General features: G+C 45.0%; 1 protein-coding gene across 2 annotated transcripts in view; it reads right to left on the reverse strand.

The window, feature by feature from the left end:
* Positions 1-7153: 7153 nt before the first annotated feature.
* Positions 7154-26338, reverse strand: part of PLXNA1 (plexin A1) — a 589805-nt gene continuing 570620 nt past the window's right edge. For both annotated transcript variants that reach the window (XM_078661729.1, XM_078661728.1), the window contains 3 exons: positions 24370-24582; positions 22695-22845; positions 7154-16505 (listed from right to left, as the gene is read on the reverse strand). In XM_078661729.1, the coding sequence (XP_078517855.1) occupies positions 16410-16505; positions 22695-22845; positions 24370-24582 (460 nt within the window). In that variant the 3' untranslated portion in view covers positions 7154-16409. The remainder of the gene's footprint in view (positions 16506-22694; positions 22846-24369; positions 24583-26338) is intronic.

Here is a 26338-nt window from a genome sequence, read left to right on the forward strand (position 1 = left end):
CTTCTGAACTTGTGGTGTAGCTGGTAAAACTGGCACGCAGGGTAGGCCAGTCTCGAAGAGCAGGCCATGACACAACCCTGCTTGAAGTGCTCCAGGGTTGAACCAGCCTTGTCACTGGAAGGGCTCCACAATCAAGGAGGCAGGCAGCAGTACTTCCAGGACAAAGTTAGCTTTGTTTATCTACACCGGTGAAGGCAATTTAAGAACTTCAGCAGAATTGAGCAACATTACAAGAAATGCCCTAAAGGGCACTATAGCCCCACCTCAGGGGGAAGTACCCGTCCATCGGTATTCTGCAGGGCCAAATAGGCACCCACATCTATGACAAAGTGGCAAAAGATGGACTCCCTCCCTCCTGTCATCATCATCATCATGGTGGACTATGGCATTTTATGTGGTCCGAATCAGAGCCAAGTGGCTCCTCGAGATGACTAATGCAAAATTCTGGACAGCGGTGACACTGCAGCACTGCTGATGATGGAACTCTATGGGGCTTTCAACACGGTATCACACAAACGTTTATGTGAATGGCTGTGGAGCTGAGGTGTTGCCTATAAGGCCTTGCAGTGGTTCACCTCTTTTTTGCAGGAACACACCTTTCAGGTGTCACAAAAACCTTCCCACTCTCAGGCTTTTCAATTGCAGCATGGGGTGCCTCAGGGCTCTTCTTTGAGCGCTACTTTATTCAATCTATATATGTGCCCCCTGGCTGACCTCTTCGAGCACCACGATTTTAACATATCGTACAATGATACTCAGCTGATTGTCACCCTGTCTCAGAACGCAGTAAGCATGGCTGCCACACTGAAGACCTGTCTCTCGGGGGTCGGTCACTGAATGGATCTCAATTGCCTCAAATTAAATGCTGTGGAAACTTCATCCTACGCAACCATCCTTCAATCTGGTCCTCTGCTTGGTGGCCACACTCACTCGGACCTTCCCCTAAGCCAAGAACATAGGTGTTTTGTAAAGCTTGCCTTTAAAAGCCAGATTATAGCTTTGGCAGGCAAATGTTTCAGTATTTTAAAAACTCAACAAAAAATACTTTGCCTCTTGCCTGAATATGCCTAGAAAACAGTAGTCCAGGCACTTGTCTCATCCAGGCAGGATTACTGCAACATCCTGTACCTAGGAGCTTTATAATCCAGGCTGATGAGACTTGAGCGTGTGCAGAACGCTGCGGCCCGCCTGCCGCTGAACCTACCAAGACGGGCCGCCATGGGATCAGCGCTCCCGAAACTACACTGGCTACCACTGAAGAAGCCGCTCTTTTAAAGCCAGTGCTATTGGGATGTATGACGGTACAACGCGTGCTTTCACAACGAGTTCCGTTACCACGCAGGTTTTACAACGCAAGTCGTTACCACGACTTGCGTTGGAGGGTGCTGGATAGTGAATAGTTTAATTTACTATTCCAACTCCAGTCCCCGTGGATAGTAGGGAAGGTGTTGGATAGTAAATTAAACTATTCCCTATCCTCCAGCGCCCTCCAGCGCAAGTCGTTGTAACAACTTGCGTTGTAAAACCTGCGTGGTGATGGTACCGCGTTGTGAAAGTTTCGTTATAAAGGATGTTTTCCGTGCTATTGCTACAGGGTCTTTATGACCAAGGGTCCCCCCTATTAGCACCCCTTCATCAAGCCCTACTCTCTTGCAAGGAACCTTAGATCTGCAGGGGCTCTGCTGGCTAGCATGCCCACTGTAAAGACAGCTCACATTGGGAGCTACTCTTCCAGTTTTTTCTAAGCTGTGGAACTCCCTCCATCTCCAACTAAGACGGGCAAAGCCGGAATCGCGGTTTCATAAAAACACAAAAAATTGGCTGTTCAGGTTGGCCTGATTCTGCCGTATTTCTCTGATCACAGGGAGCTAGACCTCCCGCGCCGGGATTCTTCATTAGAAGTAACTACACACTCTACAAATTACATTATTATTATTATTATTATCAGGCAAGGGTGTCAGGGGAGATTATTACTATCACCTGCTGTGCCTTTTGTGTAGACCTGATTGGAATGACCTTTGTTTTGTGAGAGTTGATCCAATTTTGTAATTGATCCCAAGTCACCAGAGGTGTTGAGGGTACGCCGGCATTTGCCGAGGGAGGTGGAGCAATTGGCAACATCGCAGGCGCAAGTGGTACCAGCAGCTCCTCCGGGCCAGAGGGTCCAAAAACAGTCTAGATGGTCAAGACTATCTTGAATGAAAGCTGTGATCTGAGCAGGGTCAGTGCCAGGTACCAGAGACTCCAGAATGGGAGTAGGACAGCTACAGGACCCAGGGCTAGTTGCATCTCCACCTGCACAATCTCCAAAGACAAAGGTTGAGGGCAGAGTCTGGGAGCAATGCTGCTGACTGAAATAATAAATCCATATTTGTAAGGCACAAACATATCACCACTTAAGGTTTAAAGGCACTGGGGGCCGTCGGAGAGAATAAGTGAGCTGTTGCCCAGTCACATGATGCTGAGCTGAGCTGCTACTGGTTATCGAACCGTGCGCCCCGTGCTCCAGAGTCAGCCGCTCTGGCCGCTGCGCCTCACCTCTCACTGAAACACCTTCTCAAACGGGATAAACATTGAGATGCAGAAGGAGTCCTGTTGCAGTGTTTCTTTTGTGATGATTTATACTAGTAAGCAGCCAGCTTCGAAGGCTCACTTGTTAAAAACAAGCATTTACAATGCAACGGTTTCGCCTTTGGAAAACTTAGAGCTATTGGCAATGTAAATGACAATGCCATTTATTTATCTGTTTTCAAAACCAACACAAATACAAATTTTGTCATTTACAATGCCAATAGCTCAAACTTTTCCAAAGGCGAAACCGTTGCATTGTAAATAGATATATAATAGCATAGCGTGTACTGTACAAAAGCATATATTAGAAACAATATGATATATATATATATGTGTATATAGGGATATCTTTAAAATACCTACACAGACCGCCTGCAGCAGGAAGTGGTTAAGATACGGAAACGCGTGCTTATTAAAACCGAGTGTCCGCTGGTAAAACTAGCAGTCAAATATGTATACGGTTTTATACAAAAAGCAAGTGGAAGCAGATCCACGGACGATAAGTACAAGAAAACGCTGTAAGTAGGATAAGGGGCTGCGGGCTCGTCCTGGGACGGGTCAGGAGCCCGGCTAATGGCCGCTATCGTCACTGCACGTTGCCGGGAAAGGACCCGGTGCACGGACACTCGAGGCAACACACAGCCTAGTTTCCCATGAAACGATTCACTTACTCATGTTGGCGCGCCTCGGCTCCCTTCTCCAATGGTCACATCCTCAGAGCGAGCCGTCTGAGGCGTCTGTCCTGCAGCCGGCACCAACACATGGCTGCGCTGGGCAGAGCTCAGAGGGCGGCGGCCGCACGCAGCTTTGAATTTCCTGACTAAACTAAGACTGAATCAAGCCCGATCTGCTGAGGGACCATTTCAGTTCGCCTAAATATGGCTGCCCTTTAAAGCGGTACCGGCCCCGGCACACGGGCAGCGGAGACAACATTTTAATCTCAGAAGATGCTCCTTTACAAAGTCATGAACAGGAAGGGTTGTGGGGAACTTTAATGGATGTTCTTTAGACAATTGTAATCCTTCTTTAAAATACCGCAATAACTCTGTAGTTATTCCAATAGCCTGGGCCGGCTTTTGGCATGGGCGAGCTGGGCGAAGGCCCAGGGCGCCAATCTTCTGAGAGGCGCATGGAACTGTCTCACTTGCTCCAGCCTTGTCCATGCCCCTGCGTGCTCGTTTCTCTGTCAGATTTGCCAGTTTAAATCATTATCATCACACAGGCAATGTTTTTCACCCCATTGGATCCTTTCTTTAGCCTGCCTTCAGCTTGTCATCCCCTAAGGACACACGCCATCAACACCCTCATCAGTGTGAGGCGCTAAGCTGTGGGCATTTTAGGTGAGCTGGGGGAGGTAGGGAGATGTTTGTTTGAGGACCATTCACCGCTCAGCCAGGGACAGACCAGAAAACATAAAAGGGGCCTCCTGCCTCCTCATTATGTTCACTAGAGTTAGCAAGGGCACCAAACTTTTCTCCGCCCAGGGCACTAGCTTAGCAAGGGCCGGTGTACCATCGTTTTAACTTAAGAAAAAAATTACAACATCTGATGCAGCTTTTCAGCAGGTTTCTAAAGAGACTTTGAGAGTTCTCACCCCAAAAAATGTATTTTCCTAACAACGCCATGTAATTATGCATTTTAAACAATTCCTGGACCAATATAGTATGAAACTGAATATATACAACAGAAATACACGTAGGTTAAGAGTCTTGGCTTGTAAGAGTTTTCAACAGGGCAACAATGCTTACCTCGTTTGAGACACAAGCAAGCCACAGAACGTTTGCCCTAAAGGAGATGAGAATAAAGTAATAACAAGTCAGGTCCCGGGCCGTGCTGTGATTGGCTGACGTCACGGGGTGTCCCGGGCCGGCAGCCAATCAGAGCGCGTCCCGGGAAATGACGTCACTGGGGTGTCCCGGGCCTGCAGCCAATCACAGCACGGCCCGGGACACACGGCAACAAGGGGCGGGGCTTAAAAAAAGACCCAGAAACGCCCCCGAATCGCGTTTTCTCTGGAAAACGTGATTGACGTCCAATCTCTTCCAATGGCTAGCCTCCATTTATGGAGCTAGCCAATGGAAGAAGGGGCGGTGTCAAGTCGCCACTATAGAGCTAACATTAGATTTCGGCCTTGGGCGGAGCAACTGCTATGCAGTTGCAACGCCAGGGCGAAACCTAACAAGCTGAAGTGAGAACTGGAGTGAGACATGGGGTGACGACATGCTCACCATTCACCTTAGTCCTGTGCCATGAAGAGCTTTGCCTCCTGCTCCTCAATGGCCTTTGCATGCTTGCGGCTACACTTTCGACAAGGGTTGGAGTTGTACGAAGGGCCCCAAGCACCAGAACAGTTACAGCTGCTGCCTAGAAGCAGCAGTGGGGTGCGAGGGGCGGAAAAGGTGGAGGGAATCAGAAAAGAAAAAAATCACTTACCTCCCGGCCGGCCGCCACCTCTCCTGCGTCCCCTTCCTGGCTTCTTGTAAGAAACAGGAAGCACCTGGGCTCCCACGCTTCCTGCAGCCAATCACAATGCTGCAATACAACGTTGTGATTGGTCTGAATGCCGTGACACATGGCTCAGCCAGGGGCTGTAAGGGTGGGCATGGTATCTATGCAGGCTGTAATGTAGCCTGCATGGAGAAGGGGGAAAAGTGCGCATGACTGGTTTAGCAGCCCGACAGGCCCGACCAAACAGTCATTGCGCACTTAGGAGGGGTGTACCACTCCTCCCCTGCTCTTCAGCCCTGCCCCCTCATGCACGCTGCTGCAGCAGGATGACAAAATAAAATAATAACATTAGTTATTATCATTTTATATTTTCCTTTATTTTGATGCTCCGAGGCAGTGGGGCGACGCTCCTCAGCCTTAGCAGACGGCTACTGCACCAGAGACAGATGCTATGAGGTTCCAAGAGGGACCTCGGTTTGTGGCATGAATGATAATGTTTAAACCAGGGCCGGCTTTAGCGCTGGTGGCGCCTGGCACGACAATCATTTTTGGCACCCCCACACCCAATGACCACCTCTTTGGATTTTCTCATTACCACCGGGCAAAAGAACCCCTCAAATTATTACTAAACACAGCAGCCCCCTGAGGTCAGCACCCCCCTCCACAGGTCAGCGCCTCTTGTGGTTGCACCGGTCGCAATGCCCTAAAGCCGGCCCTGGTTTAAACTCTGAATTACACAAAAGAAACATTCTGTCAACACACTGCAAAACCACAATTTTGCTGGAGAAATACTTTAAAGAGAGCAACTAGGGATCCGCATTGAAGGGAGCGGAAAAAGGAACCGACGTGAGCTTACTGGGATGGTGATTGATATATACATATATATATATATATATATATATAATGCCCTGTCCGGGGAGGGTACTGAAGTCAAGTTGGAACGGTGGCGCCACCAATCACAAAGGAGAGCCAATTCAACGTTTCCTGGTGCAGTTTGGCACCTAGAGGAGATTCAAGAAGTGAGAAATCTACAGGTAGAAGCATCAATCAGAAAGAACTCTACATTTAACAAAACAAGGTCTTTAAAACTGGATCTTGGGCTTGCCCATCTGAGCACACACAGCTGACCATGGATGCATGCTATTCATGCTGCGGTGTACTATGGATTTATTTAAGCAGAAAACTTGCTAACTCTGTACCAGCAGCTCTGGTCATTCAGCTGATCACACATAATTGACAGAACTCCGCACATAATTGCCAAGAACGCCTGTCAAACAATTCATCATGGCGGCCTGGAAACAGACACCTTAACAAAGAGCACATTCACTCTCTCATTGTGCAGTCCAAAAGCTATTACACATTATTCCTTAAACAAAACACTTAAACCAGTAGGTCTTGTGTAAGAGAAGTCTATGGGCTCTTTCTGAATCAAGACCTATTGTTTACTTTTTCCCTGCTCAAACAGGATGCTCCACCCTTGCATTGTGTGGCGCAGTGGTGGATTGCGTACGCAGGGTGCGGGCCATGTGGGCGCGCTACCCCGGTTCCGTTGTCTACGACGTGTCATGATGGTTTGATGGGAGTGAAATTAAGCACTCTTCAGCTGCTCTGAATACGCCTTCATTGTATGGTGGGCGAGTGTCGACCACCCGCTAGGTACCTACCACAATGTCTCTCCAGCATGGCGTCTTCTCGACCTCTGAACATGACGGTGAGCCAATATGTATGTTCAACCCAACAATGCAGTCTTCCAGAACAATTACACATGGTTGGAAAGATACGTGGGCCAGAGTATCCGCTCCCTCCAAAAAGCCTAGTGATTGTGTGTGGCCGCCTCCTGTCGATATGATGATCTTGAGAAAACAATGAACGGCTATAACATGGCGGTCTCAGGGAGAGAGCGGACTCGCTGATAAAATGGCCGCCTTGAGGAGGGACGCAGACTCGCAGCACTAAGCCAGCATCATGCAGCAGAGCAGGCTCCCTGCAATATGATAGAGTCAGGAAGGCAGGCAGGGTTCACCCACACCCAACGGCCATGAAGCACACATTATATGACAGTGGGACCCAACATTGTGCTTTGGTCAAACAAATCTCTGAATTAAAAAATCAAGCAACAAGACAGACAGGCTGGTATTATTTAGCAAAAATGTTTAATCTCTTCCTGATGCGCAGTTTGTTTTTTTTTCTTTTATTTACAAGTACTAAATCTGAGGAACATTAAAATAGGAAATAGCAGGATATTTACACAATTGATCGCACAGAACGGCCAAACTGGCACCGATGCTTCAAGTTTGAAACAATCACAGAAGGAACGTCTCAGCACTCTTTGACTTACTCGGTTACTGTTCTCTACCTTCTTGTAAATTGTGACATGTCTTTGATACGTCGAAAGAAAAAGGAACTAATTTCAGTACAACCTCCTCAATCCTGCCCAGCCGCCTCCGGCCTCTCTGCCCTTACGGCAAGGCATCGACATAGTAAACGTCCTGGGCAGGAGACGCCTTTAGCGTTACATTTCATCGTGATACAGAAATAAAAAGCGGATGGCAACGTACACGTGGCATGAAGTGTTGGGCACCGGCAGAACAATCTTCCCTCCGGTGTTCGTAGCTTTGGCATTCACCTCTCAAACAGGTATCAACGCTGCCTTTGTGACATGTTTTTAGTGAAATGTGTGTGGCCAAAAAAAGTAGGTTTTCTGTTATTTCTTCCCGCTAAAATCTTACCCTGCTAAGTGTAGACTGAAATGTCTAACTTTGACCCTCCTCCCAGCAGACCCAGATTGTCTTGTCTTTGTGCCACCCAGCAACAACTAGTTTTTTTTTTCTAAAATGGACGCCTGCAACCAAGGGCATAAAGCAGATAGAGGTGAAAGGGCTGAAATGCCAAGAATCGTTCCGACTCACGAGTGGCACTGCCAAGGGTGGGTATGGGGATTAGGACATTCACAGTAATGGCAGTGGGCAGCAATGCAGGTGTGTGAAGAAGCTAGAAGCATTAGTGCCGTGTAATAACTCTCAGTGGCAAGGAAAAGCCAGATGTACAGCCTAAGAAGGCAGATTACTAAATGTGCTTGTTTTAGGACAGTGGTCTTCAAACTTTGAATTGCTGCGCCTCCCCAGTGAAAAATGTAAAATCGGCCCGCCTCAGAATTTTTCACAATTATTTTATTAAATTGCCTATGCTGAAATATTTCTAAACTTACTTAAACATGGCAGTTACGTTCTGTTACCTCTTTCAAAAATGTAATCAAGTTCATGATTGCCAAACATACTATTCTGGTCAGGCAGGCCTTACTAACTTGTAAAAGTATCCACAGTGTGATTGTTAGACAAGGGGTGGAGGTTTTTGAAGAATATTTGGAGTCTCTTCCCTTTTAACACATACTCTCGGATAGGCTTTACATGACAAAAGAGGTTAGCGAAAACCCATTACAGAGCGGCTTATTGCCACTCATTTTTTTTTACTTAAAACAAAGCTAATGCTTCAAGTTCAAAGGATCAACATACTCTGGCTTATCCTCTATTTTGGGGTAATCGGGGCGCTCTAAAAAAAAAATGTGTGCACTTTTATGAAAAAAATGTTGAGGCACGTAAAATGGGTGTATTATGCACAAGAAGAACACACTAAAGTGAAAATTAATTGCCAGGGTAAATTTATAAAATTTCACTAATCTCTTAAAACATTACACTATTTTGAAGTATTAACAGGAGACGTAATGAGTTCGAAATTTGCTCAAAATTAGGCCTGGTTGGAATTTCAATTACGCTAGACTAATTTGGGCAATTCCACGTTTCTCTTTGATACTAATATGATTACTCCCGTTTGCATAATTTGGAGTAATTTAGGGCGAACACTCAACCAGAACAGCACATTCAGTGAGCGGTCGCTCGCGCTCAGTATTTGTGGTCTGTTGCACTCAGCACTATTTCTTAGCACAAGCTTCATCCTTGCCTACATTTTGGACACAAGGGTGCATTTTTGTTAAGACAAGAGAGCTAATGCTGGGAGTGAATTGGGGGAAAATCCTACCGCAAGAGTTTCTCACGCTTGCTATTCATGTTCTGTTCCATTTAGCGCTATTTCTTAGTGCAGAATGCATCCTTGTGTCCATTTTGGATGCAAGGGGAATTTTTGCACCAAGAAATAGCACTAAATGCAGAATTACTCTTCTCCTGGAATGATTACACTACACTGAATTAGAAGAGTTACACTCATCCCTACTCAAGATCACACTGCTTCTAAAAGAGGACTTTGAATCTGCACTACCAAAATCTGGCACCTATTTTGGAGTTGTGTGAAAATCTTTGCCTTAAAACCAAAGACCCAAATTCTCCAAAAATACACCATGAAAACCAGGATTACATATTTTAGGGGAAGGGTGGGGGTGGCTCAGACCTGGCTTACACAAATATATGTGGGTTGGGCGAGAGGGGAGTTTATCATTTACCCATCCCTCAATTGGTGACAATTTAAATCGGAATTGTCAAGGAACCGGTCTATTCTGGGGGAGCCCACAGTTTTCCTTTTGCAAACCTATGCAGTAGGCATCAAAAGTAAGAATAAAAGCTCCAAAAAAGTTGCAGCCTTACATAGGTGATGTGTATATATTTGAAGAAATAAATAAAAAATACCCATCACAAAAATAAATAAAACAAATAAAATAAAAACAAATATGAAGGCAGAGATTGGTCCACCAACCCTGGCACTCAAGTAGACTTCATTCTGTGGGTGGGTACACAAGCAAAATGCCATCACTTAAAATGAAGAGAGCCAATGGCTGAAGTGGGCTGACCCAATGCCCCATGCTTTATGCTGTGGGGGATGGAGGGCAAAGGTAAATGACACTTCAATAATAATAATAAAGGTAGAGGGCTGACCGAAAGTCTCCTTTTTATAAATGTTCTTATACAAGTACATAATTTGATTATGAATTTTTGAACCGGTGCCTGGCGAGGTTGCCAAACTAGGCTCAATGCAACACTATAACGTGTATTAGAACATTGGAATGTTGGGAGCCCCATTGAAAACAATGGAGTGCTCTGGGCTTATAATGGCTGGTATAAGCCCGAGCTCCAACATTCCAATATTTCTTTGTTCACAGCTCTGGCTGTGAACAAAGGCTTCAGGGAGCCTGAGGAGATTCCAATCCCCTCACGCTCCCATAAGGCTTTGTTCTTTTTTTGTTAGAACATTCTGCCTTCTAGGGGCAGAATGTTCTAATAGCCTTATAGCCCTTCGTAGCTGGGCTATACCGGCTATTAAAGTCCCTCTCCATTGTGCTGGAGAGGGCCTTTAATAGCCGGTATAGCCCTCTATGGCGGGCTATAAGGCTATAGTCATGGTTTTGTGGCAATGTTTATAATTTTGCATAAATGAATATATTTTGCTCTGATCTAAACCGTGGCATAGCAAAAATCATCTGGTCCCTGCTGCGTATTATAAAGAGCCCTAAATGGGATGCAGTAGGCCCCTCACACCTCAGAGTCACTGCACAAACGATGGCCACGCCCCGGGGTATAAAATGACCTTTTACCTTTGACTAAAGCTATTTTGTCAAAAATAGCACACTCCGAAACACGCCCTTGTGCCAGAGGAAAGGACACAACAACCGCTGCTCGCAAAGTGATAGCTAGAACAGTGGCGTCTGACCCACCCGCTTGTTACACAAATTAAAAAATATTTCTACCAGGTTTTCTTATTATTAAATAAGTGCAGGGAAATGAGCAATACATCACTGCAGATTTTAACCGCATGCTTGATGCTCTTTTCAGGGTCATGCCAACTTGAATTAACCCAGGGTATCCGTTTTGAACTGGGGACAATTAAAATACCCAATCTCTCATTCAGCTCTAAACGAAGCCTCAAAGCTTTGGAAAAATGTGTTAATGGGGCTCATTTTGTTGGCACTGGGTGGATGAAATGCTGAGCCAGTCATGCTGGATTTGAAGAATCTGTGACCTCACAGGTCTGCCGCAGGAGCATTAACCTACTAAGCTAGAACAACACCTCTCGGGGAAAAGGACAAAACTCTGTGCCCTTCATGAACATGAACACTCGTCAAACCAGGCTGCTGCCCTTTAAGAAGGCCCTAGCTGTAAAGCAATGATCCTAATTTAATCAAATGCTAAATAACCACTAACATTTCCCACTAAACTTTTTGCTCGTGATTTGATTTATCATTTTATAGAGCGCGCGAATGCCCATGGGCGTCTTGGCGCTATGACAGTCAGAGACTTCTAGGCCGACAGTACAGAGTCTAGCAGGCAGTGAAGAGCCAAGCTTTCACTGCTTTTCTAAAAGAGAGCAGGGATGGACTGTCTTTAATGGAGATTGGGAGCAGATTCCATACCTTTGCTGTGTGTAGTAAGAAACGTCTCCCTCCCCAACTGGCCCTTCTTTGTTTCGGAACCCGGATTAATTTGGCTTGGCTGGATCTAAGAAGCCTGGTAGGATCGTACAGTTTCAGATGGGATTTTAAGAACTGCGAGCCAAATCCGTGAAGCGCCTTATAAGCAAGGCATAGCGATTTAAACTGCACTCTTTTGGCGATGGGGAGCCAATGAAGGGTTTTTAATTTATGGGCAATTGGCTCATATTTGGGAATGTCCAGCACCAGCCTTGCGGCTGACGTTGTAGTTTTGCTAGAATTTGAACCTTGGCCCCAGCATACAAGGCATTTCCATAGTCTATCCTTGACAAGGCCAGGGCAGTCACCACCGTTTTCCGAGCATCAGATGGAATGTAGGGCAGAAGTTTCTAATCATTTTCAGAATGTACCAGTCTGATGAAGCCAGTTTACTGGCCTGAGCATCAAATGAGAGTTGGATGTCTAGAGTCATACCCAGATTTTTCAATTTTTCTACTGGGGCCGGACAGTTACCAGGGCTGTCTGGCCACCACTCCGGGGACCAGGTGTTTGGATCAGCCCCAAGCACCAGTACTTCACTTTTATCCCCATTTAACTTCAAGCAGTTATTCAGCATCCATTCTCTGACTTGCGTCATACATTATCTGAATTTATCCGCAGTCTCTTTGACGTCCTTGCTAATAGACACCACTATCTGGGTGTCGTCAGCATAGGAAACTGGGATATAGCCGTTTTACCTTATGATTCCTGCTAACGGGGCTACATACAGATTAAAAAGGGTAGGGCTTAAAGATGACCCCTGTGGCACCCCTCACGGTGAGCTAAATGATTTGGATCTTGCCTCCCCCAGCTCTACTGCGAAAGTTCTATTACACAAGTAGGATGCCAGAAGAGCACGTGCCGAACTATGAACTCTGACTTCTGCCAAACGGGTCAGGGGTGTCTCATGGCTAACCGTATCGAAGGCCGCCGATAGGTCCAGAAGTACCAAGGCAGCCTTCCCTCCGTTATCCAGAACACTCCTGAGTTCTTCCACCGCCGTTAGCAGTGCCGTTGCTGTCCCATGTCCCTCTCGGAAATCAAATTGTGAGTGGTCTAGTAAATTTCCCTCCGAGAGGAATTGTGACATCTGCTTGTTCAAAACTTTTTCCAGAATTTTAGCGGCGAAGGGTATCCTGGCAATGGGTCTGCAGTTACCCGGCTCGTGGAACAGCAAAGCTACCAATTAAACTTTTTTTGCTTAAACGCTTGTGTCCAATTAATCTAGAATTTCAGAACAGGGCAATGGACTGGTTGCATCCTCCACAGGTGAACCGGTGGCCTGTTCTACAGAGATTCCTCTACAGGCTTGTGCATTTCAAAAGACAAAAAGGTTTTTGTCTGTAATGTCACACTGACTGCTTTGGAAATTCCCCATTTTTTAACAGGCCAGATGTGTAACAGCCTTGTACCCATGCTACTACCCTTTCAGAGGCAATAGCCTTTCAAGAAATCTCCCAATTTTCACATTCAGCAGAAAAAGTCAGCACCGGTCAGAAAGCCACCCCAATTCAGTTAAAATCCCTTTACCCCTAAAACTCAGTGAAGAGGAATAGCCATCAAGGATTATATTAAACAGAGCTGGAACTGGGGCGAAGGGCCGTAACTCCTATGTGGAGCTCTTTATACTACACAACTGGGAACGGCCCTCACAGGAGTGATAAGCCCTACACATATTTGGCACCTTTCTATTGGCTACTTTTTTAATGAACAACCTCAATAAAGATGCACTGATGCCAAACTGTGCACAACTGTGGGCAGGTCTGTGAATATATCAAGGGTTTCTACTTTCTTTCAGTTCGGAATAATGCACAGCATAGTGAATCCAGAAAGATTCACACTGCAAAAATAGGGTTTCTACTTTCTTTCAGTTCACAAAGTACTGCATTTATCTGAGCTCAGACAAACCTTTTGTGCCTTTCAAGGGTTAATGGAGGGAACCATCATCTGCCTATAAGATGTGCTTTGGTATTAAAAACAGACTGAAGCTTGTCAGGATAAGACTACCCTTTGCTGTTGGTACGGTCATGGGGACAACGTTGGCTTCACTACGCTACAACTAAAAGAAAAAGTGTCGGCATCTACACCCTCTGACAAGTGTGAAGCATTAAACCTTGTAGTAAAAATCTAGCAATGGATACAAGAGCTACCAAAGAAACGCACATCTGTTAGGCCATTTCATATGTAATATAGGTGTAATTTTGGTAGTGCTGCTTCTGCCTCTGATTAAAGGCAAAATTGCAACTAGCTTGAAAGGGTACACAGATGCTACCACTTTTAATAATTTATCAGAATTATTTGTACTGCGATATGATGTCAATATTTTCTGCGCCATTAACAAGACCTCTCATTAGGGTCTCACAAACGAACAAGTCAACTATAAGGCCGAACACAGAGTGGCTCGTAGAGGTCTTCGGCGCTCGCAAATGTCATTATGGGAACATATTTGTTTACATTCTGTGAAAAATAGTTTTTGGTAGGGACATTGAGACACAGTAGGATCAAGGGACTGGCCCAGGATCCATGATGATATTATAGATTTTTAAATGATTCGTAAATCTAAAATACTTGAACATTCTAAAATGTATTTAAAATTTAGATACAGGATGTATCAATTATAGTATCATGCCTTTACAAAAATCTAGGCTGAACTTAAACCTCATAATGCATATGGCTGCCAAATTATAAGACTTCGCTTTAATTTTCCATTTAGTGTTAAATTATTTAAGAGGGAACTTGGTATGTTTGCATAACTCCACTTTAGAGGTTCAACCTCCAATATGAGGTTCACAGTACTGCTTTCTTCATGGCATTTAAACTAAGTGTAAAACACAAATCTAAGTCGTCCCTACCCACGCCAGATTTTCAGGCTAACTACAGAGGTGGTACTCCATTTAGGTTAATGGTATCGTGAACATATGGGCAGGACTCATCCGGCTTGGATCTATGGTGTTCTCTCTAGTTGTAAATGAAAAAGCTCTGTAAAAAGAGGTTCAGTGCCATTAAACGTTCTTTAAAATTCGCAATTAAGAGAAAAATAATCTACTCTGTTCTCTAAAATTTTAATCTCTTCGGTGAGAAATCCATCCATAGCTAACTGTTTCCTTCAAACCAACGCAGACAGGTCATCTACATTTGGGAACCAATTTCTAATATAATAATGGGCCAATTATACTAGCTTCCTTAGTTGTGGATGCCTTGAAACGGGGCAAATTTGCTTCGAACTTGAAGGACAGAAGGATAAAAGTGAACAACATAGGACATCTTAAATCCATGCGAACCAACAATAGAAGATAAACAAAGAGCAGTTTTGCACCTTGAGTAGCTCCATTTACCCCACTTAATTTGTTTAGTCACCCTTTGGCTCCACCACCTACACCCACCATCTGAAAGTTTTTTGGCACACCTGAAAGACCACGTTGAGAAATGCCCAGGGAACACCCTGGAGTACCAACGCGAACTTGACCCCTGCATTATTCGCCGAACGGTGGCACCGACCTGGTAGGTCAATATTTTTTAAACTCCAACACTTCAAAATGGGAATAAAACTAACAACAAGAAATGGTGTTAATCCGGCGGCCATGTTTAAAGTCCAAAGCAGTGTGTCCTGCGTGTTCCTGTCGGAATGACTTAAAGTTTGAAATTGCTGCTAAAGGGGTCAACAGAGGACATTAAAAAAATATCAAATGAACCCTTATTTGGGGGAAATAAATTGCAGAAAATGATCTTCAAATGTGTATGTCTAAGCCCTAAAAACCAGGAAAAAAGCCTTTTGAATAAGCGTCTATGCCATTAAGGTAACCTTTTTTTTAGAACTCCGGTAGAATCTCGAGCGACACCAGAGCTGTCCGGGACCATTTCTGTATTGCTGCTGTAAGGATGGGACACTCCAACCCCCTTCACTGTAGGTGCCTAGCTGTGCAAAGCATTGTGGGATTTCTCCCCTCTGTACCATAATTCATATTTGAAATCTAGAGGAGGCACTGTATGCGAAGGGGGGCTGGAGCGGCTGCCTTCTTCCATGATGTTCCCCACTTGAAAAGGAATGGAAAATGTAAAATAAAATTGCTACTTTGTCATAAACTAGTTCAGTCTCCCCGCTTGCATCTCGGGGGTCTAGCAGGCAGTTATCCATTCCTATGCTGCAAAAGCTCCTTTGTTTTTGCTTGTAACCCTTATGCCGCAAGGCATGTAACATTTAAATAATAGCATATTTTTCCTAACAAAAATCATTTGTTCTTTTTTTCTCCACTAAACGACATTCAAATAAAACATGGCACAGGACACGTTCAATGAAATAGCAAAAACTTCGGGAACTTTGTCTTTTTTTTCCAACAGCGGGAATTCTGTTCGCTTCATTGTTTCAAAATTAATCATTTTGTTCTCCTGTCCTCTTTTTTTTCCTGTTAAAGTTCATTTTTTGATTTTTCTTAAAAACTTCTATTTTTATGTAAATTGTGCAAATATAGCAGTAACACTAGTGGCAGGAGGCCAGAGAGAGAATGGGCAATCGAAGAGACTGGGGGGGGGGTGGGAGGGAAGGGAAAGGAAAAAATAAAAAAAACAATCCTAGAAGTCAGTGCAGTCTCAGCCGGCCTTCGTCATGTGAGCTGTGATGTCACACGAGTACGGGGGGAAAACCAGCCCTGCTGCAATGCGCACACTTCCAGTTGCACCGCTGACATTCTTGGTGGTTGTTCTGTTTTTTGCATTCCATTTGAGATCTTAGCAACTATTTGTTCAGCAAAATGTCCCCTACGCCACTCCTTGAAATGTCCGACTAGGTCTTTTGTTTGTTTCTTTCCCATTTGTTTTGGAGGCCCAGGTGAGATGAACTCCGTTGAGGGCGGGTCGGAGTGCGGCGGTCCAGTCGATCCATGGGATGCAGAGTATACTGCGGCTGTGCCGATCGCCCGCTGTCCTCTCTCAGTTATGCACTGCTAGAAATAAAATCCGTCCAAGGGGCAGAGCTGGTACTTCAACTGCTTAGCGCCATTGTGTCGATGACCTGCTCAAGTTTACTCCTCAGTCGCTGCCTCCTGGCGGACTCGTCCTTCTCCAAAGCCGTTAAAATCTAAGGGTTGAGAAAGAAAGGGAAGAGTTACTGAGGAGCAGAACAACCCAGAACAAGCAGCAGCCAAGACAAAGTGGCTTCAGAAATAAATGAAGCCCGCGTGAGTGGGCTACCAACTCAACTGTCTTATGTGAAGAGATCATGCATAGTACCGGGTACAAGTACTAGTTAAAATGAAGACATGAAGCATATTTTTGAAGACCGACTTCCTGACCGTACCAAGATTTTTCCCTCTCAGTCTAATGGGAGGAAAAAGGCGATTAAAAGCTTGTTTGTCACAATAGCAACTCTATAACATTGATTAACATTATATGAGCAAATTGCCCAAAGGAGGGGAATGGGACGAGCACCGGAGGAAAAGGATTGGGAAAAAGACATGGATTGGTGCATGTTAGCAGGAACAAAATGATCTATAATGGCAGAGGATGCCCCCGAACATGGGGAAAAATCTGGTTCCCCATGGCGGGAATCTCATGGGCTGGTGGGATAGACACCGGGTGGAAAGGGAATGCTGATTGGATGGACCCAATGGGCTTGTATGTGATTTGTTCCCCTTTATCTGTCTGATTGTACCTCATTGACCAGTCGAGATCAGTCGTGTACTGCCCTAAACCTGCCATTGGTTCCTACTGTAAAGCTTTAATATGTTTTGAAAACACAATAAAAAGATTTATTCAAAAAAGAAAAATGTTATGTGCAGAGTAACGATATTTCACCCTCCTCCCCCTTTAAAAGGTACTTAGTCTCTTCAGCGCGGCGCAAATTTTCGCGCTGTGCTGAAGGTTCTATTGAGCGGGCGGGGCCATGACGGAGTGGCTCCGTCATTAGCACAGCCCAACCAGCGTTCATGACGGAACCACTCCGTCATGAGCACCGAAGGGGGGAAGACAACAAGACTGGTCTCACCGTCCCCTCCTAAAAGGAACCAGCACCCCCCGTTTCATTATACATTATTTAATAGGTAGCCAAGTCAAACAGCTCTGAAGTACTCACAGTCTAAAGTACAAAACAATCCATCTTGCTTCTCTCGGTGAAAGTGATGATTCTGGAGCATTAGACAACGTTAGGGTGAGTAAAATTGAGAATTCTTTTTGCATCTTTATGCAAAATTTACTCAGTTGGTATTATGAGTGAAAATTTACCAATAGGGTTATACCCAGGAAGGAGGCTGATTTGAGCACAAAATATCCCGTGGCAGTAGTTTTACCACTTCCGCAAGACATTTCCCACATGAAAAAGTCCCTGGTGAGTGAAGAGTTCAGAAATTTAGGATAAATAAAATGGGAATCATTTCCCGAATTTCGTGCTCTGCGAAATACATTATTTTAGGGAGATGTCACTCGTATAATTAAAATGCCGCCAGTCTTGTACACATACATAAAACAGAGCAGAATACTGAAAGGGTAAATAGGCAAAAATTGACTAGAGAGAGAGCTGGCCTTCTCCATCTTCAACGAGCAAAGCCTCTGTCAATAAAAATATATCAATAGCAAAGTCTGAAGGAACAGCCTGGGGGTCAATCTCTACCACAATTCAATGTGGCAGAAAAAAGAGCAAGAGGAAAAGTCAGACTCCAACAAGAGAGTGACTGATAAAAGGAGGCGGATGTCTTCGCCCGAAAAGTTGTAAAAAGGACGTAAAACCAATAAAAAAGAAAGCCTGTTAGGAAGAAGAGGGAATTATTGCAGACCAAGTGGGACCTAAATGACAGTCTTTCTGGATTCTTTTCAAGGCCCTTGTGATGGCCTTTATGGCCTTAACCCGTTGAGTGCTCATGACGAGCTCAGCTTTTCATGAGGCACGGTTGAGCTGCACTCATGATGAGCTGAGCTCGTCACGGCCGTTGGAACGTTCGCACGTGGGGATAATTACCCCGCTGTGCTCAACGTTCGAAAACGGGTGTGGCTGTGACGAGCTCAGCTCGTCATGAGTGCAGCTCCACTGTGCCTCATGACGAGCTGAGCTCGTCACAACCACAGTGGGGGTTAAACACCCCGCAGTGAACGGGTTAAACAATAGCGGGGTCCGGTACATTCGGAATAGGATCACACCTTATATTCGGGCCAGGATGCGGAGATCATCTACACAACATCTGTTGGTGATACCAAAATTTTCTCCGGCCAGAAAGGGTGGCAGATCCTTCCAGGTGGTAGTCAGAAGAATATGGAATTCCCTCCCCCCCAGTCTTAAACAAGAACACAAGCTTCTTAATTTCAGGCGCCAATTAAAAACTTGGCTGTTCACCCAATAATCGCAGACTTTTATAGCAGTCCTTCCTCATCTCCTCTCTCTCAGGGGGTACTTCTGTTGCGCCAGCGCCAGGACACTCTTCGAAGTAGCCGTGCGCTATATAAATCCCCATAACATTAACATTAACATTAAGGGGGTCTATTCAATAATTAAAAAGCAGTAAATGGGAATTCTTTCCAGGATAGGCCTAGACTATCTAAAGGCTTACAATGTAGACATTAAGCTTTACAGCTGAAATATAATGTGTTAGAACTCCCACGCGCCATGGGGAAACATGTCACCGCGTCTAGTACTAGGCCTGCTCCGATGCAAACATGTCTGTGTGATCTGTGGTGCATTGGAAATGAGAAGCAAGGAAATTCATGGGTCCTGAATAAAAGCTAGATGGGACAATGCCCAAGACATGGCCACAATGCTGCGATAAATACGAGTGCTCGGCGGGGAATGGCGACTGCTGCGCGGCATCTCACCGGGGTGGCGAGGACTGATCAGTGTTTATTATTAGTAGCGGCGTCTAATCACGGGAGGCTCAAAGTCACTTTTCTTAGTAATGGCGCTAATCTGCATACCGCTCGATGCAGGGCTGGAGAATGCTAAACCGCTCCAGAGCCATATTGGAGTGGGGAGTTTAATGTGGCTTGGTGGGGGAGGAGAAGAGGGACGGAATTTGACACGCCCCTGTTTCCTTCAGGAGCCTGTTGTATACAATGTAGGGATCCGCAACAGGAACCCTCATTCACCTCCAAAGGACCTTCTAAACAGACAGCTTAACCCCTTCGACGCTCATGACGAGCTCAGCTCGTCATGAGTTACGCCTCTCGTACGCTCATGACGAGCTGAGCTCGTCATGTAACGCGTTTTTTTTTTTTAAAGTGCCGCGCACAGCGGGAAAACCGCTAGGGCGCATGCGGTTAAAGGTTTACCTTTCACATGAGTGCTGCATTTAAGAAACACTTCTAATACACAATTTGTAGCACTTTTTCCTTTACACACATACAGTACATTAAAAGAAAGTATGGGGAATGGCAACACATTCAAATCTACTTTTTTACTATGAAATGTCAGAAAGTTAGGACCACAGCCTCAAAAGAGAGACGAAAAGGAATTGGCTATTAACAATGCACACTACTAACAAAAAATTAATAATTGTGCCAACCTGCCCACGTGTAACTTGTCAAACAAATTCTGTAAAAAAAAGTTTAAGTGCTATAATTAAGCCAATCATGCTTACTACTGCAAATCTGCTAAAACCAACAAGCAATGGCCAAGGCGTTGCTTTGAAAATGCTTGTGCACCAGCAGGTAGCCATCTTTTATTTTTTTTTTACATACTTTCTCATTGCTTTACCGTTCCAAGATGGCAGACACGTTAGAAGAAGCTCGATTATCTTGGAAAAGTAAATCAACAATAAAGTATTGGTAAGCCATTAAAAAAATGACCTCAAATGAAAGCAGTGCCCGCAGTCAACCAACGACTGAATATGTCTGGAGATCTTAGTAGCACCATGGCGCCCTGAAGATATATGTGACAAGTGCCACGGCATCTAAGCCTGGTTTTTAGCCAACAGCACTTTTGATACTAGCAATGGCAACACTTACAATGTAAAAAGTGAAACTCCAGGTTAGAGATTCCAATTAGCTAGAATGAGCTATTTCAGATCTGGCACTAGTTTCCAACTCTTATTGGGTCTGCGTCAGATCAGAGAACTGGGGGGGGGGGGAGGGGGTATGCCTGTCCCCCTCTTCATCCAAGAAAGCGTACTCAAAGGCAAGTCGAAAGTCAAAATATGACTGACAGCACGTTGAAAGTCACAAGATGACTTTGATAGCATGTTGAACATACCACTGCATGGTATTTGGTACGCGGGCCTTGACTACGCGGTCTTAATACAAATGCTTCACTAACGCAGACAACAAAACTCTTGTAGTCTCCCAAGCGGCATTCAACATCCATCAGATAATCAGGCGGTGAGCAACAAGCCGTTGGGAAATTTCCTCTTGTAAGCAGGTGAGTTTCCTGTCAAAGAAGCCTGGTACTTCGGAATCCGCAACCTGTTCTCCTGTGTTCTTATTAACGATCTTTTTATCTGGCGTCGCGTTGAAAAGTTACGCTAGCCCAGGAGGTCTACCAAGAACATAAAGGAGATAAACGCCTGTCGGGAAGGAAGGTGCGAGAACCCGCCATTACAGGGACTCAGGCACTCAAAGAAAAAATAAATTATGATTTTCATTCACAGCCAATGACAACATATTATTTCTTCTGAACAACGGGCAGGATTGTTCGCCCTCGCTCCTCGCCAGCGAGGTAGCAATCTCTTTCTTTGTTACTGCGTTTAATGATTAGGAGAGGACAAAGGCACAGCTGCAATTCGTTAATCCCATTAGAGAGGAGAAAAGAGATCCACGAAAAGTTGTGAAGAGGGGAACGGGCTCCGCGTGTAAAGTGGCGGGAAAAGGGGAGGAGTTAGGAACACAGGGCGGGTAAGGAAAGAGGAGGGGCATGTTACGAAGGAAGAGTGAGAAGGCGATGCAGCACGAAGATGAGTGAGGAGGGGAAACAGGTGAAGGGTGGATGTTGAGTAGTATGGAGGGTAGGGGGAAAGGGCATGGGCATAGGAGATTTTGAAATAGGGGAGAGAATGAGTTGGGCATCGAGTAGGTGTCCGAAGCAGTATGGCAGACCACAGAGAGGCGCTTTATGGAAAAGGTAAGAAGGTGTTGAGATAGAAGGGTTGGAAAGATGGATGATGGAAAAAAATATGGTGTGGGAGAATGTCAAGCAAATAAATTAGATAAAGGGAAGCAAAAGGTGTTGAAACCAGAATAAAACAAGACAAGTGGCAGACAGGAAAGGACTCAAAGAGGAAAACTGGAAGCTAATTGTGGAAAGACGGGAGAAATATGCATTGGAAGGACAAGAATGTAATTAAAAATAAAATAAAAAAATATATCAAGCAAGTGGACGTGGATAGCAGATACAAAGCAATACAAGATGGAAAGAAGTTAAACTGGTTAGGAAAAAAAAGAAGAAAACTAGACATTCGGAGCAGGGAAAAAAGCAAGAAACATGGCGGTAGGAAGGATCGGAATAGAAAATGTGGGGAAACAGTGGACAAGGACATCCAAGAAGGAAAGAATAACAACAGGAAGCGAGGGGCATGGATATTAATTCACCTAAATGCCATTGGTAGCAGCAGTGACACATACACTCAGACTCCTGATACCACAGGGTTGACCCTCACTTAGGCAGCCCCAGCTTCCTTTTTGCAGTCGAGTTAAGGAGGGAGTCAAGGATATTAAACTACATCAAGTAAATAGAGAAATTAGATTTGTGTCCTTTCTGTTCCTGACACCAGCTTTCATGGCCCTTACACCATGTCCAGTAACAGCATTACATAGGGTACCAAATTTTAAGAGAGGAGAAGCAGCTGCTATCAGTGACTAATATTGATATCCAAGCAAGAGGCCCTTAAACATAGCCCGTCCTCCCTTGCAGCCACACGGCGTTCACCACTGCCACATGTCAGTACTATGAGATGTTCAATAGTGACCCACTGAGGCTCAAGAAACCAAAAACTTCCCACTCCACCAGGAAGATCCAGAATTTGTGACATTTCACAGATTCCCTTTACCACCACTTCAGGGCAAGAGTTGACATTGATTTGTAGAAACGATGGAGCCGCCATTGACTCAAAAGCAAATGGAATAGCCATAGCGGCACCACACCCAGGGCTTGCGGAGACCCATGTGTGCTTTATAAATCAAAGGACAACAAGACCACGGTCCGCAAAAGCCCACCTGCTGCTACGGCCACCATGCAATGTGATAACCCAACAGCGGGTGGCGCTAGATGAGTGGTAGACAAATCAATGCTTCATCAACCAATGGAAAGAAGGAAAGCCCAACCTCAAATATTCCACAGGCATGGTGGCTCACATACCTCGTCTCTGTACTTTGTGATGTACGAGTAGATTTCATGCAGTGCGCTCATGCTGTTGAACTGGCTCAGGTGTAACCGTGACTGCTCGGCCAGGTACGCGCTCATATCCTGGTCACTGATCACAGGCATTTTTGCGATATCTGCATAATATCTGTAGAGAGAAGAAACATCACCGTTAGTAACATCTTTTGGAGACCTAGGAACTGCCAAGGAAACCAATGTGGAGTAACCAGCCTCATCGAAGCAAACAGGCCTACTTTCCTCCCCTGGCGGCCCAACATATTGGGTAGATGATTTCAGGGTTAGCACAGTTAGCATATTTTTCCAGCACCGACCCTCAGATCCCAGTAAACCCTTTAAATCTGGTTTGTGATCTTGTAGGTAATATGTACAGCAACTTAAAACACCCCAAATGCAAGAGAAGTTTGGTGTGAGCTTTGTCGTTATCACAGAAGACCTGAAATGAAATTTAAGGCATAATGTAAACTCACCTCAGTCTGACCCGGTCATCTTCAACAAATATACGCTTTCTCGATTTGTCATGGTCTTTCAAGGCACTCCAAGTAACAAAATGGCGTGGTAGACACCAGAGTTCACATGAACACTAAGGGTTCTAAGTTCTTCCTCTAACAGACTCTAAAGACTGCTGGTCTTAAGGAGGACCTTTGTATTAGTGTCTCAAAAATCCCAAATCCACCCCATAGCGGACTTCCTCTATGCTCCCGGTATGAACACCTGACAATCCTGAAATGGAATTACTTGCTTTTAATGAGAATTATATACAGGCTTCTTAAGGCATCATCTAAAACTAGAATGATCAAACAGAGTGCTTATTTTCCAGGCTATAAAATATCCCCAAATCACCTCAATCCTTGTAGGGACAAACTGCTTCATCAATAACTGATCATTTTAAAGAAAGTGGCCAACACAAAATACTGGACTATCTACACTGTTTTCTTTCCTCTCCCAAATCCGACAAGCCCTTCCTTGCTAGTTCTAACCCAAAGTGCTTTCTTGATTTTACAAACAAATTCAAAGGGCCAAAAGTATTTCTTAGGAGGACATTATCCGAAGCTGCAACTGCGAAATTCCAAGGCTGCCTAGTACTGATTCCACCTCATGCCTCTTAGTTCCACCTCCCTACACTTGTCTTTTTATACCCCTCTTGCAAATTCTTTTTCATATCAGCTTCCACTATTGGTCACAATTGTCCTATCTTTCTCTCCTCCCTAACTTCTGGGCCTTTTTCTGTCTCGCTCTCGGGTAAAAGCCTAAGGATAAGAAACAAGTCCCCAAAAATGGGTGCTGGTGGCAACCACCTGAAAACAAATTAAGCCCAGACACCACACTCATTCTGCTGGACAGGTTTTGAAGGGATGTTCCCTTCCTACTAGAGACAATGTTCGTTTTTTATTCCCATTATTATGTTTCGACATTCACACGAGTTGCCAAGAATGCAGCTGTTCTCACATCAGTTTTCACCAAAGGTTTGCCACCAATATCCAAGAAGGCAGAATTCCAGTCAATTTATTAGGTCTCCACATGAGATCCTTCCCATACAATGACTCCAGGTGGAACTTATTTACACAGACAGCAGGGAAACAGATAATATGGTGTTGGCTCATCACCACCTATGTCGGCCATCCCTGCACAGGACAGGCCTCGCTCGACTCACCGTTCCACCCAGCTCTTGTAGTTCGGGATGTCCTTCGCGTACAGTAGTTTGTTGGAGGGGGAGTCCTTGCCCAGCTTGTGCTCCGACGTCGAGCAGGAGTCCATGAACGTCTGCGCCACCACCGACAGGCAAGCGTCCGTAATACTGTTCTTGTGAATGTCGAAAACAAACTGAGGGTTTTTAATCACGTTTACCCAGAAACGAAGAGGTAGACTGGAAGAGAGAGCATAAAAACAATCAGATGTTTTCAAATATGGCGGGCATCAAAACACCACCGACTGGCAATTGCGCACAAACAGCAGCAAACGCACTCTAGCTAAAATGGGATACGCATATGGTAGGTAAGTCTTAAGGTTTCATCATAGCAGCCAGGCTCTTTTCCAGCATCAGAATACAGGGACCGAACCCCCAATGATTCCATGTCACTGTAGAGTCTTCTCTTTGGGTCATGAGCATTCAGCAGCCCCTGAGCAGCAGTCATAGAGGTACGGTTTACCGCTGAAGTTGTACAGACATGCATAGTACTGCACTTCAGTTCGACTGCATAGTCACAGTCCTCGAAACACAGCAGGTCAACCAGGAAAAGATTACTCCACGAAGGTATGCTGCGCTAAGAATAATTTTGCTTTCTTCTGATTTCTTATACAATGCAACTCTTTCGGTGCAAGCCACATTATTTCAAGCACTGTATGAACGGGTGCACACCTAGGCAGTAAATCAGAATTTATGAAGCTATAACTTTATTGTTACAAAACAGAGCTCTGGACAAGAGGACTTTAATCTTCAAACTAGTTCAGAAAATTCTCTGTGGCAAGAAGGCTGGCACGAGACCACACATCTCTCTCCAAACCCCCTTTAGACCGTGTGATTTTTTGTTTAAAAGATTTCCCCATTTCTACAACAAGATCTGAACATTTCTAACGAGCATACAGACATGGGGGGTTGGACACAAACAACCATGAGAAGGAGGGAGCACTACAAACGTTTTATGCCCAGAGAAGGCATTCAATTCGGATAAAAACATCCTTGAAAAGATGGGAGACAAAAATAGTGAGGCATTCAGAAAGTCTGGGACAGACAGGAGTGCAGTAATAACTCCGGGAATACATGAAGCGTAGGGAGTGAACGTGAAAATGGTATAGTAATTGCATTTATGTAGTGCTTACTACCTCTGACAAGACTGGGGGGCTGCCAACATTGGTCGCCTTGTGGCTGTATCTGAACGGCTGACGCACACCTCACAAACATTTGGCTGATTCAATGGCTGCTTTTGGTTGTCGGCAACAAGAAAACTTGTGTCGCGCAAAGCTCCGCCATCGCAGACTATACAACGCATGCAATCACCTTCATATTTTATTCTGAACATGGAAAGAATTAATTCCACAAAAGGAATGAACCCCCTAAGAGATTTGCAATTTATCATCATCAAAGGAGCATCGTTGAAGCCCTAGAGCGGCTTCATACGCAACGCCCCTCGCCGCAGTGACCGTTCCTCTTTTAAGACTGGAGTGGTGTCTCTTCGGCCACTCAAGAGTGTGCTGGTTCCTGCTGGAAGGGAGATGTGTTTGACCACATTGCTCTACCAGGCTTCGAGTTGCTGGGCTATGCGTAAACATCTGGACTGCACAGTAGAACATCAATACAGAGCAAGGTCTCAGAGACACAACCACTGTAGGCTGAAGAATATATAGCGAGGGCCGGGGTCGCTGGTATTTCATTGCGGATCAGAAAGGTGGGAGAAGACATGAGTAGAGTTGTATTTTTTTCTGGCAGCAGCAAACCACTTGAATTTCCTTCCCTTTTAATCACTGAGTGATTCAACCACTGGGCTGTACCGACAGTACATGCAAATTACCAATGTAAAACAGGAGTGGTATACAAAGCATGTCAATCAAATGTCAGCCACCCAAGGCCCACCACTCTCCTACATCAAAAGCGCATGTGCTATTCTACATCGACTGCACAATTT

Source organism: Lissotriton helveticus, chromosome 9 (genome assembly GCF_964261635.1).
Source record: "Lissotriton helveticus chromosome 9, aLisHel1.1, whole genome shotgun sequence".
NCBI classification, from domain to species: Eukaryota; Metazoa; Chordata; class Amphibia; order Caudata; family Salamandridae; genus Lissotriton; species Lissotriton helveticus.